The 12,748-nt window shown below is 56.8% G+C and overlaps 2 protein-coding genes across 13 annotated transcripts in view; one reads left to right on the top strand and one right to left on the bottom strand.

The window, feature by feature from the left end:
- The window catches only part of ATG7 (autophagy related 7), a 274,984-nt gene extending 268,284 nt beyond the window's left edge, over positions 1-6,700 (top strand). For both annotated transcript variants that reach the window (XR_003507793.1, XM_027523159.1), the window contains one exon: positions 5,215-6,700. Coding sequence is in view for 1 of the 2 variants with exons in the window: in XM_027523159.1 (XP_027378960.1) it covers positions 5,215-5,247 (33 nt within the window). In the remaining variant the exon portion in view is untranslated. The remainder of the gene's footprint in view (positions 1-5,214) is intronic.
- The window catches only part of VGLL4 (vestigial like family member 4), a 156,597-nt gene continuing 150,049 nt past the window's right edge, over positions 6,201-12,748 (bottom strand). For all 11 annotated transcript variants that reach the window (XM_027523164.1, XM_027523162.1, XM_027523168.1 and 8 more), the window contains 3 exons: positions 12,005-12,227; positions 9,163-9,283; positions 6,201-8,839 (listed from right to left, as the gene is read on the bottom strand). In XM_027523164.1, coding sequence (XP_027378965.1) covers positions 8,574-8,839; positions 9,163-9,283; positions 12,005-12,227 — 610 coding nt within the window. In that variant the 3' untranslated portion in view covers positions 6,201-8,573. The remainder of the gene's footprint in view (positions 8,840-9,162; positions 9,284-12,004; positions 12,228-12,748) is intronic.

Below are 12,748 nucleotides of genomic sequence, written 5' to 3'. Positions count from 1 at the left end.
AGTTCACCTGTACCGCTGTCTTTAGGTCCCACATATTTTACCAGGTGGTGTGATGTTCGTCGTTCTGGCTGACTTCACTCAGGATGACGGTCTCTAGGTCCGTCCATGCCGCTGTAGGTGGCGTTATTTCGTTTTCTGTGACTAATACTCCATCACATGTATGTACCGTATCTTCTTTACACACTCCTCCACCAGCGGAGGAGGATGTCTACGACATCTTGGCTGTTGTAAATAATGCTGCTGTGGATACTGGGGTGTGTGGGTCTTTTCAAATTAGTTTTCTCCAGATAGATGCCCAGGAGCTGGATTGTTGGATCCTAAGTTTCTATGTTTAGGGGCTTTTTATGGGATTATAACTGCTTTACAGTGTTGTGTTGGTGTCTGCTGTACAGCAGTGGGTCAGCTCTGTGCACGCACCCCTCCCCTTCCTCTCGAGCCCCCTCGCTCGCACCCCTCCGGGCCGTCCCGGGGCTCCGGGCTGAGCGCCCCGGGCTGCACTGCAGCTTCCCACAGCTCTGCCTCTTACGCGGGGCCGTGCGCATCAGCGCTGCCCTCTCAGTCTGTCCCAGCACCTCCCCACGGTGCCCACAGGTCTGTTCTCGACATCTGTGTCTCTCTTACTGCCCTGCAAGTAGATTCATACCATCTTTAGATTGCATGTGTGCGTGTGCGCACATTCAGTGATGTCCGACACTTTGCAACCCCATGGACTGTAGCCTGCCAGCCTCCTCTGTCCATGGAATTTTCCAGGCAAGAAATACTAGAGGGGGTAGCCGCTTCCCACTCTCGGGGATCTTCCCACGTCTTCCCAGGGATCAAACCCACGTCCCCTGCATCTCCTGGACTGGCAGGTGGGTTATTCACCAGTGCGCCGCCTGGGAAGACTGCATACGTATGCACTAATACATATTTTTCTCTCTCTGACTCATTTCACTCTGTGTGACAGACTCTAGGTTCGTTCTTGTCACTACAAACATCCAGTTTCATTCCCCTTTCATGACTGAGTGGTATCCCATTGTCTTTAAGTACCGCATCTTCTCTACCCATTCACCTGTGGATAGACATTGAGGTCGCTCCCGTGTCCTGCGGACTGTGAATACTGCTGCGGTGAACGTTGAGGGTGCATGTATCTCTGGGAAGTACGGTGCTTGCAGGGTGTATATGCCCAGGAGTGGGACTGCTGGATCATACAGGAATCCGATTTTTAGTTTCTTAAGGAACCTCCGTAGTGTACTCTATAGACTCGGCACCAGTCTCCTGCCGCCAGCAGTACTGGGGGTCCCTTTCTCCACACCCTCTCCGGTAGTTGTAGAGTTCTGACAGTGGCCGTCCTGGCCAGCGGGAGGCGATGCCTCACTGTGGTTTGGGTTTATGCATCTCTAACGGTGATGTCGGCTACACAGTCCATGGGGTCGCACGGAGTCGGACACGACTGAGCGACTTCACTTTCACTTTTCACTTTCATGCACTGGAGAAGGAAATGGCAACCCACTCCAGCGTTCTTGCCTGGAGAATCCCAGGGACGGGGGAGCCTGGTGGGCTGCCGTCTGTGGGGTCGCACAGAGTCGGACACGACTGAAGCGACTTAGCAGCAGCAGCAGCAGCAGCAACAGTGACGTCAAGCGTCTCTGCACGTGCCCTTCAGCCATCTCGTTGTGGTTTACATTTGCATTTCCCTGGAGACTAAGGATGCTGAGCATCTTTTCAGGTTCTTATTAGTACTATATTTCCTCTGCTGTTAAATATCTGGTGAATCTTCCCCATGTTAAAAAAAAAATCAGATTATTTGTCTCTTTATTACTGAGCTGGAAGAGTTCTTTGTATATTTTGATACACTTCCTCTTTATGTACAGCTTGGCTGTTTGCCTCTGGCCTGCCTTTTCAGTTTCATGGTGGTATCTTTCAGAGACGTTCTGAAAACCCTGTCCTACAAAGCTTTAGCATTTTTTTTACTCTAAATAAGGTTGAACACCTTTTCTTATGTATCGAAGCTATTTACAAGTCTTTTTCTGTAAACTGCCTGGGCTTTGGCCTGTTTTTCTTTTTTTAATCAGTTTATTGGTTCTTACCTCCTTGATTTTAGAAGAGCTTTTACATATGAGGGGCTGGTACAGGCTTATGTTTTCACCCAGCGTGTGTCATGGCTTTTCAGCTCTGCTTCCAGAGCTTTTCCAGCCGAGTTCCTCCTGTGTGTTTTTACATAATCCGTGTATCTGTTTCTGTTGTTTATAGACTTTAATTATAGGCTGCCCACTCCCAGGTTATAAAGAAATTCACCCATGTTTGCATCTAGTATTTGAACAGTTTTTTTACCTTCAAGAGATGTAAAAAAAATTTTAGTCTCTGCTCCACTTGGAGTTGATTTGGATATACAGTGAGGTGTGGAATCAATCTTATCTTTTTGGAAATGACTCTCCAGTGGTCCTTATATCATTTAAAAGCTCATATTTTTCTAATGATTTGAGATCACATTTCCCAGACCTTTATGGTTAAAACAGTAGATTTCCACGTCTTTGGACATCCTATCCTGTCCTGTTTCTCGGCCATTTGGTTCCCCTGGCCCATCGGCCTGTGGTTCTGCTGCCGCAATGTCTAAATTACAGATTTGATGATGTTTAAACTCAGTGTAGCGGAGCCTCCTCGCTGTTCTTTTCATACTCAAAGGGTCTCTTATTTTTTTTTCCACATAAACTTAAAACCAGCTTGTCTAGCTCCAGGAAAGATACTGGATTTTTTTAAAAATCGGGATTGTGTTCGATTTACGTTTACTCAGGAAAGGGGACATCTTTGCTGACGCTGACTTGCCCCGTGCAGAACCACAGGGTGCGTCCCCGTTTCTCCCGGGGCGCTTTCACGCAGGCCTCGTGAGGACCGTTCTGAAGTTCTTCCATAGACAGGTTTTACATTTTACGTCAGGTTTACTTCCCAGGACTTTACCTCTTTCCCTGCTCTTATACTGGGTTCCTCTCTCTCATCATGTTTTCTAACTGGATGCGTTTGTGTACAGGAAGGCTGTGATTGAGTCGTTAATTTGGTATCTTCCTATGTTACTGAATACTCATTATTATCTGTACTCATCAAAGCATTTTCTTGGGTTTTCTAAGTAAACTTGCATATCGTCTTACAAAAACATCATTTATCTCTTCCTTAGGCTACAGGGATTTTTAAAGCTTTGTGTTACATATTGCCAAATCTCTGGCACCAATTTATACTTCTCTTGGAAGTGTTTATTCACACCCTTGCCAGCACTTAGTGTTAAAATTTTTTAAATCTTTGCCAATTTTTTACCACCTTTATTCATTAAGAGCACATTCACGGGCCCCTTCTGACTACAGGCAGAGTGCTCTGTAGACGACAATCAAGACAACTCTGCCTACAACCTACAGGCCTACTCTGACTACCGTCAGTGTCAAGTGTAAGCACACTGGTCTTGGAGACTGTAGGCAGAGAGCTCCTGCAGGCTCTAGACAGACTGGTCTGCAGTCTGTAGGTAGAGTGGTCCTGGGATTATAGGCAGCGTGGTCCTGCAGACAGGAGGCAGTGGTGCTCAGACCGTAGGCAGTCTTTCAGCAGAGTACAGGCAGTGTGGTCCTGTATACTCTAGAGTGGTCTGCAGTCTACAGGCAGAGTGGTCTTGGAGACCTCAGTCAGGACCACTCTGACCAAATCTACCAACCCATAGACTGTAGCCCATGTAAACCCTTCGTGGTCCGCAGACCATTTGTCCTCGGAATCGGTGCTGCTCGTGCCCTGACCATCTCCTTTCCTCCAGGCCCTGCCATCCATTGTTTAGCCTCTGGTTCTGTGAGTGTGGCTTTTTTTTAGCATCTATATATTAAGTCTTATGATACTGTTTGTTGATCCTGAAATTACTTGGGGTTCACAATTCAGACTCCCTCCAGAGAGCAGCCAATGGCAGAGGATGGGCTGCCCTCTCCTAGAAACCCCATCTTGGGCCTAGAGAAGGATGCCTGATGCCACCTCCCCTTCAGCAGAGTCCCAGCGCCCTTGGGTGCCTTACTTGTACCTCTGAACCTTCTGGGCAGGGCCTGGACCCCCCCGCACCACCCATGCTCAGGCCTGCTGTCTCCCCTGCTAATTGCAGAGGCCCTTCCCCACTAGACCACACAGTAGGGCGACAGAGTGGGCCGTGTCCCCCTCCCAGGACCCACTCCCTGTACCCAGAGCCTGGGCAGGGGGGTGGAGCATCCTGACCTGCGGGGTCCCGGCCCCCTCTTTATTCTCCTAACCCCCACTCCCCTGTGCTCCCAGCCCCGCACCTTAATTTCTGTGTGACCGGGGGCTAACTGACGCCCCTCTCTGAGCCAGTTTCCAGCGGTATCCCACGGGCTGTAGTGAGTCGTGGAGGAGGGAGCCTCTGGCCTCACGTGGCACGGGGAGGGCTCCACAGGCGTGTGTGTACACGGAATGAGAGCGAAGAGTAAGTGTGCAGCGAGCCCTCTAACGGCTCTTCCCACTGCAGGTGGTGGGAACCGGGGCAGTGTTGGGTGCAGCCTCTGTTGGAATGGCACCCACACCCCCCTGCGCCCCCCAATCCCACCCAACAGGGCAGGCCCAAGCCTGCTCTGAGCCGGGGGAGCCCAGCCTCTGCATGTGGTCCTCGTGCCTTCAGACAGCGGGGCCTTCGTGGTCTCGCCGCAGCGTGCTCAGGCAGCAGGGGGTGGGCACCAGGGAGGGGTGTGTGTGAGGCACACCCACCACCAGCGCTCGGCCCCAGGCGGCAGTCCTCGGAGGACATGTCCTTCTCTCAGTGTGTTCTCCACGGTCCCCACGCTGACAGCCAAGCCGCTGTGGATGTCGATGTTTACCTTGGCTGCGCCTCCCTGCCTCCTAGGCCAACCTCCTGTAAACACCACGTTCCTTCTCTCAGCTCTCTGAGCACTGAGGTGGCCTTTTGCAACCAATTCTAGGAATTTGGAAAGTCTGTGGGGCTAGGGTCAGGGACCAGCCCCTCCCAGGGTGCGGGGAGCCCTTGGGGGCCCTGAGCGCCTCTCGATCCGCGGGGCCAGCGGCGAGGGCCGCCTCGGGAAGGCCAACAGGATCCGCACGGCAGAGCCCGGCCACACCCCAGCGGCCCCCGGGTGCCCGGCTCCCTGGTTTCCTTCCGCGGGGGGGGGCCAGGGGCCGCAGCCGCGCAGCTCTGAGACGGCCCCGTGGCGGGCGGACACTGAGCGTCTCCCCTTCTCCACGCAGATCTGGGACATGAGTGACGACGAGACCATCTGACACGCGCGCCTTGCGCTCCGAGGCCGCCGCCCCAGGACTGCGACTTGGCCCCGCGTCCCCACCGCTAGAGGCCCGGCCTGCCTCCGCGCCAGGAGCCGCTGGTGTCCTCCATTTCTGACAGCTCCTCATCCCACCGGTTCTGAGCTCAATAATAACCTTGGCTTCGGCACTGCCGGTGACCTGGGACTTGGTCCCCTCCACGAGCGATTCTTTATTTTTGGGGCAGGGAGGGGGCCGCGCTCCTCCTGGCCGGGACCCCCGTAGGGAAAGTGACGGCGGGGGGCAGGTGGCCAAGAGACCCGCGGGGAGCACGAAGCTGGCTCCTTTCAGCAGCCTTTGTAGGGGCTGCGGCCCCAGCTTGGCCGGCTGGAGGGGAGGCGGGACAGAAGGGGCCACGCCGGCCCAGGGAAGCTGACCTCCAGGGACGCAGGCTGCGGCCGAGCGGCTCCCCACCTCCGCTGCGCTGGGGGAAAGAGACCGGGCTCCTTCCTTGGAGCTGCCCAGGCGGGGCCCTCCTGCTCTGGGGCCTCTGGAGGCCCAGACCTCACCGGAGGGCCTGCTCCCAGGTCCCACCTCCGCCTGGAGGCCCCAACTCCAGGAGGGGCGGAGTGGGCGATGGGTCTGCCTCCATGCAGCCAGGGGGATGGTCAGAGGGTTTGGGGGAGGCGCCCTGCTGGGGTCACTCAGGCTGATTTCACTCTTCCTCCTGGGGCTGCGCCTCTGTGGCCACTGAGCAGGGCATGGAAGCCAGGAGCGGGGGCCCTTTTATCTTGGGCAAGGAAGCAAAGTCAATGATGAGTCTTGAGTTGGGTTGCTGTAGGTTTTAAATGATGCTTCTCTTTGAGAGTTAAAAATTAGTTTTCCAGCCGACGTGGGACTTAAACCAGAGGCCACTGGACCCCAGGCACTAAGCCCACCCCACCGTCCCCAGGGCCCAAGAATCACCCTGACAGTTTGTGGTTTAAGAGCACTTTATTATTGTTCTTAAGGCTACTTTTAAGTACAAAAAAAAGATGGCCTGCCAAACCTTTTTTTTTTTTTTTTTCTCTTCTTCTTCCAGGAAAAACAGGCCACAGAGAATGGTATATTACAGATTTACAAACACGGAGAGAATGGTCTGAACGCACTGCGGATGGCCTGGCTCTGTGGAGAACCTCTCTGTGCCCTGAGGCCGGGGAGTGTCCCCCTGCCCGGGGCCCCTCCCAGGCGGCCGCTCCCAGCAGGGACCCGGCCCTCAGCGCTCCAGTTCCCCCTCCCCAGCGATGTCCTCGCTGGCGGGCGCCCGCCGAGCCCGTTCTGCACAGAGCCGCCGGCAGTGGGTCGTTTTCCTGGGCGACGCTCAGTAGCCTGTAGCAATAACAAACTAGTGGCTATTAAGGCAGATGCAGTGTTCTCATAGAATAACTGTGTTCCTGCACTTTTACAGACAAATCTAAGACGAAAAAAAAAAAAAGATCAACTTTTTTTTCCAAACAAAAAAAAAAAATGAATGATTACAATAGGAAAAGGGAAAAATTAAATAGCTACATATCATTAACAAATTAATTGTTCTTCAAAAAATACCTACAAATTTCTCTGTACATTCTTTACGCACAGCGTAATGATGGTCTTAAAGTTACCTATATAAAAAAAGTGTTCTCGATGATTTTTTTTTCCTACAGAAAATATAGGGGCCTGGATGCAAAAGCCTGGAAGCCCAGTGAAGTGGGAGGGAAATGCGTGCGGGGTTGCGGGGGGGGGGGACGACGCCTTCCTCCTGCCTCTTCAAAGACCTGCAGCCCCAGGAACCCAACGCCCGCCTGGTCACCCAGTGCCAACTGTGTAAAAGTCACCAGCCAACCTGTATCTTTCTCCTACTGACGACCAGGCCAGGGGGCACCCAGAGCCCTGGTGGGCGGGGCGGGAGGCGGCGCCCGGAAGGGGCGGGGCCCAAGAAAAGGTTCCCGGACACAAAAGCAGCTGTCGAACATCCACAGCTGGGTCTGTCATGCTTGCTTCTTCGCCTAATTCCTAGTTAGTAGCTATGACTATAGCAAACAATAATAAATGCAGTAATAACTGTATAAAGTCAGAGGAATGTATACTGCCTTGGCCCCAGCGTACGAGAGGAAGCACACAAAAACACCGCGTCAGATTGTCGGGCATCTGCTGTCCGGCCAAGGGAGCAGAGCAGTTTCTGTATCGAGAGGGAAGCTGGGAGACACCAGTCCCAACTCCCCTGGGAGCGCGGGAGCAGGCAGGGAGGCAGAAAATAGCCGATGCTGTCAGCCTGCGGCCACCGCTCCAGCATACTACTCGGCCGCTGACCAGCCACTCGCCCGCCCGCGTCCAGGGCCTGCCAGGGAGTAACGTGGATATCAAATACAAATCTTAGAGTACAACTGTACCAGCAGTAAGTATATCTAGGACTGTAACTGACAAAAATAAAACGCATTCTGAAAAGAAGCTAGTTAAGTATTAAGGATTTTTTGTTTACTGTCTATACAGTTAATAGAAACCAGCTATTTTTATCCATTAAAACATGCATCACTGTTGAAAGCACTACAGGCTCCTCCAACTTCAGCTCTAGCCTAACAAACTGCAGTGTTCAGAAAAGGTAAAATGCCCGTGATTGGTAAGAGTCTGCAGTCCAGTTGCAAGCACCTGAAACCTAGACAGAGAAAGACCTATAACCTGCATGAGACTTCCCCTTTCCAAAGCGGTTTTGTCTAAATTAAAAAACAACAAAAAACACAAATGGTCACAAATGTCATCCTGAAACCCTCTGTTTCTCAGCAGTTTGCCCTCAGAGCACCAGCGTCTCGCACAAAGCTGTCAGGCAGGCCACTCGAGTCCTCCTCCCATAGTGCAAATCAGACACGACAGTCCTGTTCTCTTCAAGTAGACGCACACACACAGGCACGCACACACGCAGGCTGGAAGCGGAGCCGCACACGCCCGGGTCTCGAGAAGCGAACGAAAAAGCACAGAGCATCTGGGTCGCCAGTGGCCTGGCCTGTGACTGAGAAAGCGCGAGCCGTGGCGACCCGGCCTCGCAGGGCGCTGACCTGGTCCAGGCGTCTTTGGTAACCGAGGCGGGCGTGCGGGCGCCCGCGGACAGAGGTGCCCCGCGCGGCGCCGCCAGCATGTCTGAGGGCCCCGAGGACGAAGACCAAGCAAGTAACGAAACACAATAGAAACCCCACCACGTGGTTTTTGCGAATAAACCATCCCTCCCTCTCCCACCAAATTTTCCCCCCCAATTTTTCCATTTTTTTTAAGCGCTGACTGTTCAAAGCTCAGGCAAACCATGCAGATGGAAGTGGTGTCCGAGGGCGGCGCTCCCTTCAGGAGACCACGGACGGGGAATGGCTGTGGCTGACCATGTGGGCCGAGGGGCTGGCGGGCTGGCCCCGGCGCGAGGCCGACTCGGGGCTGCTGGACGCGCCGTCCTTGGCCGCCTTGATCTGGAGCCACGTGTCGCCCAGGGCCTTGGCGAAGTGGTCGTCCACGGAGCCCGTGATGGACACGGAGTTGGGGGCCGGCTCTGGCTCCTTGTAGTTCTTGCCCAGGCTCCGGCGGAAGTGCTCCTCCACCACGGGGTCGCAGGTGGCTGGAGGACAGTGGGGGGACGGCAGTCAGAGGGGGGACCGCACAGAGGGTGACCCCGGCGCGGGTCCCGTCTCTGCGCCTGCCGCCCGGGGCCGTGTGCGCACACGTTCATGCACACAGGGCGGCGGCGACGACCACCCTGACTCGAGGGGGGCCTGGAGGGCGGGGCCCACGGGCTGCTCCCCCCGCCCAGCCCAGCGCCTTTGTGCTGGGACAACGCCGCCTTCCGCAGGGGCCCCGAGGCCGCCGTTCTGGGAACAGGAGGGTAAGGGGTGCTGAGTCCCCCGCCCTGTTGGGGGATGGGGGGCACGCGCGGGCACTCACAGCTCGGGGTCCGCCGGTAGCTGGCCGGGCCGGCCGCACAGCCGCTGTGCGCCACTGGGCAGTGCGAGAGGTTGCAGTTGCGGGCGCTGGCGGAGGCGCACGTGATCACCGAGGGCCGATTCTGCGGGGGAAGGCTGGTGTGAGTGGCGAGCGCGGAGAGGGAGGCGATGCGGACCCCACCCGGCCACCCCGCCCTTGCGTTCCAACCCCGCTCCGAGGCAGGACGGCCACCCCGGTGCCCTTCAGCCTGGCCGGGCACCCACTGAACCGGGAGAGCCCCCATCAGTGCGCATGGGGCCTTCTCCCCAGCACCCCTTTCCTGCCAAGCACCGCCCCCCCAAGACCTCTCCAGGCCCAAAGGCAGATCTGGTCAAGCCCCTCCTCCGCCTCGTGGTTCCCACTCTGAAGCTCAAGGACCCAAATCCACAGTGAACAAGCGCCGAGGAGGTGTGCCGGGCCCCCTCTGAGCAGCAACCTTGTGAGTCACCGAGCCGAGGACAGAGGCTCGGCTGCTGGGCTGAAATGAGACGGTCACCAAGTGGGGAGACCAGTGGGCGGACAGCAGGGGGAGGGCCCCCTGCAAAGGGACACCCAGGGTGTGTCCCCCAGACCCCAGAGCTTCTCTGAGCCATTCTAGGACCTTCCAAGATACTCCCAGTTCTGCTCATCTCTATTCCGACCATGCAAGTGACGACTGAGATGGAGGAGCCTCTCCCAGTGTGAGTCACACACCAGCGTTACCCCGTCGGCCTTCCCCAAGACCACCACACTGCCTGCCTGGCAACTTCCACCCACCCTTCAAGACCCTGTTCAGGTACCTCCTCTGTGAGGCATGAAGCCACCCTGAGCAGGCACCCTGCCAGACATCCCCCGACCCGGATGAAAACACCTGTGAGCCAACCTCACTCTCAGGCTGCAGCCAGGAAGGGTCCTGATAGCCCCAGACAAGACGGAGGTGGCCAGACAGCTCGAGGGAGCTGGGTATCAGCCGAGGCCGAGTGACGGCAGCAGGTCAGCAAGGGGATCGGGGCTTGTCCACCCCCCGGCATTCCCGTAAAGAGCCAGGACGGTAGCTCCTGTGGAGGCCTGCAGAGCAGACCTTCCAGGGATGGGAAGTGGGCGGGTCTGTAATGCAGATCTGGCTCCATTTGAGAGAGCAGGCGTGTGCTCCGGGTCTAACAAGGAAGAGCACACACCCGAGCTGAGAGAAGGTGAGGCTGAGCAGCAGCAGCCTGAGAACAAAGACCTCGGGGCTTTACTGATGGTTCCACATGTCGGCAGCAGAGCAGAGCCACCGGGAGCCGGCATGACACCTTGCCATGGGGACAGAAACAGTGGAAAGGAGGGAACGTGGCTCTGAGACTCGGAGAACGAGGTGCCCGCCTGTTAGGCAGGACCTTCATTCACCTTCTAAGCTCGTTTTGTGAAATGGGAAGAATAGGACCTGAGGGGCTTGGAGCATGACCTAAGATGGGTCTGGGGGCCTGGCCGTGGTCAGGTCCAGGCGTCCAGTCACTTCTGGAGGGTCTGTTCAAACCGCTGAGTCTGTGCTCTCCCCACGTGCCTTCGCTGAGTAACCTGCCCCCCACCCTCCAGACGGGGCTGCGGCTAAGGCAGGAGGAGACTCGGGGAACTTGGGAGCTGGGGGACACCCACGCCAAGCTGGCCATGCGATCCATACACAGCAAGAGAGAAGGATGCAGAGATGGCCCGGAGCCAGGGGAGGAAGGGGGCCGGCCTCCCGTCCAGCTCTCAGGCCCGGTCCGGCCCGCCCTTCCAAAGCCTGGCTGCACCCACTGCTCTGGGAGATGCCCAGGGCCTCTAGCTATAACTTCCTTCCTTCCTGCAGCACCGGTGAGTGTTCCCTACCTGGTAGCTCCCCCTGACTCCCCCCAACTGATACATGAACAGTCTGGCTCACTTGATTACCTGGCTCCTCCAGACTCGAACTGTGTGAGCACCTGCATCTTGCTTGACCAGCTTCTAACACACTACTTACACAAAGCAGCTGTCTATATACCCAGTTTTGTTGAAAAAAAAAAGGGAAACAAACAGGGTCGTGATTTGGGGCTTTAAGGCAGAAAGCGCAACCGTTCATCAGCCTTCCTGGGAGCCGCAGTGAAACTTCACCCAGCACCTGAGGGCGCCCACGAGCAGGGGGCACAGATGGGGTCAGAAGCAGGCCTGGGCAGGGGCTGCGGTAGCAGCCTGGAGGCTGAGCTTGGCTCCGGCACCTCCTCGTGCTCACATCCGTGTCCAGGAGTCTCGCGCAAACCCTGACTGAGGATCTGCTGGGCCCCAGGCCCCAGAAGTTGAGAGAGAGGAACCACAGGTTCACGCCGTGCTTCTGAACTGCACGGTTAATGCCTCCCTTTATCAGCTCTTCCCCCAGGAGCCTGTTTTTTAAGTCTCTGTTCCTACCAAACAGTCTGTGTTTATTGACAACTTAGTTCCCTTATTTTCCTTTATGTATGTATATATTAAAAACAGTCCTCGTCTGCCAATCACAGGGTTCTGACCAGACTTCCTAGGGCCCCAGCCCCGAGCAGAGTAGCCTGGCACTGCACTCCAGCCGTGTGGCCTCGTAAGGGGTTCGTGTCAGAGTCCCCCTGGGATCATCACACTGATCCCCAAAGAGCTGCCGAGGAAGACGGTGAGAAACACGGCAAGTCCAGGCCATTCCCTCCTTGTGAGAAGCAGAGAAGCAGCAGCCCCCCAGACACTGCCGCTTCTCTGAGGCCGCTCAGCCTAAGGAGCGGGGCCTACACGCGGAGTAACCCACACAGCTGGTGCTCCCGGCACAGCCCGGCAATGGGGTCCCGCCCCCCCGACAGAGGTGTACCTGCTGCCGCTCCACCGGGGCCAGGGTGGGCGAGAGGCCGGCCGGCCTGCCGGCGTCCAGGCTGTTCTTGGTCAGTGCGAGGGGCTGCTCCATGCTCAGGCTGGGCAGGGACGCGTACAGGGGGCCACTGTGCAGGCTCATGGTGGGGGCCACGGCCCGCTCGATGGGGCTGCGGCTCCGCTCCCGGGGGTCTTTCCGACAGTCCCCGTTGGCCGTCTTATTCCTGAAAAGAGAACAGCGCGCGCTCAGACGGGAATGCCTGACAGCTTCTGGGTAGGGAAGGGGGCCGTGGCCGTGCTCACACCGATCGTTCCAGCCTTCTCTGCCAAGGGGAGGGACCACTCCGTCATCACCCCGCCTCAGGGCGCCTCCAATAGCCCGCGGGGAACCAGGGGCCGGCAAGCTAGCCTGGGTGGGCGCTGGGGAGCGGTGCCCTCGCAGGGTCTGGAGTCCGCTCCATGGCACCAGCAGGAAGGGACCGTCCACACACCTGGGCCGCCGACACCCCCCAACTGGTGAGCCTGGCTCTGGCCCTGGATCTGCCAGAGTGCCCTGCGCAGGCTTGCGAGAGAGCCATCCTCCCCTCACCCCGCTAGTGAGCCTGCCTTCCTGTGTCCCTGGAGCCCCCCAGGGCATCTGAGAGCCCACTCGGCCTGGCACCCTCGTGCCCAGCGCCCTGCCCACGACCACTGAGAAACGGCAGGTGAGGGCGAGGCCCTGGGGCCTGAGCAGCTGTCCCACAGA

This window comes from Bos indicus x Bos taurus, chromosome 22 (genome assembly GCF_003369695.1).
Source record: "Bos indicus x Bos taurus breed Angus x Brahman F1 hybrid chromosome 22, Bos_hybrid_MaternalHap_v2.0, whole genome shotgun sequence".
NCBI lineage: Eukaryota > Metazoa > Chordata > Mammalia > Artiodactyla > Bovidae > Bos > Bos indicus x Bos taurus.
The sequence above is the reverse complement of the archived record's forward strand: the minus strand, read 5'-3'. Positions and strand labels throughout refer to the sequence as shown.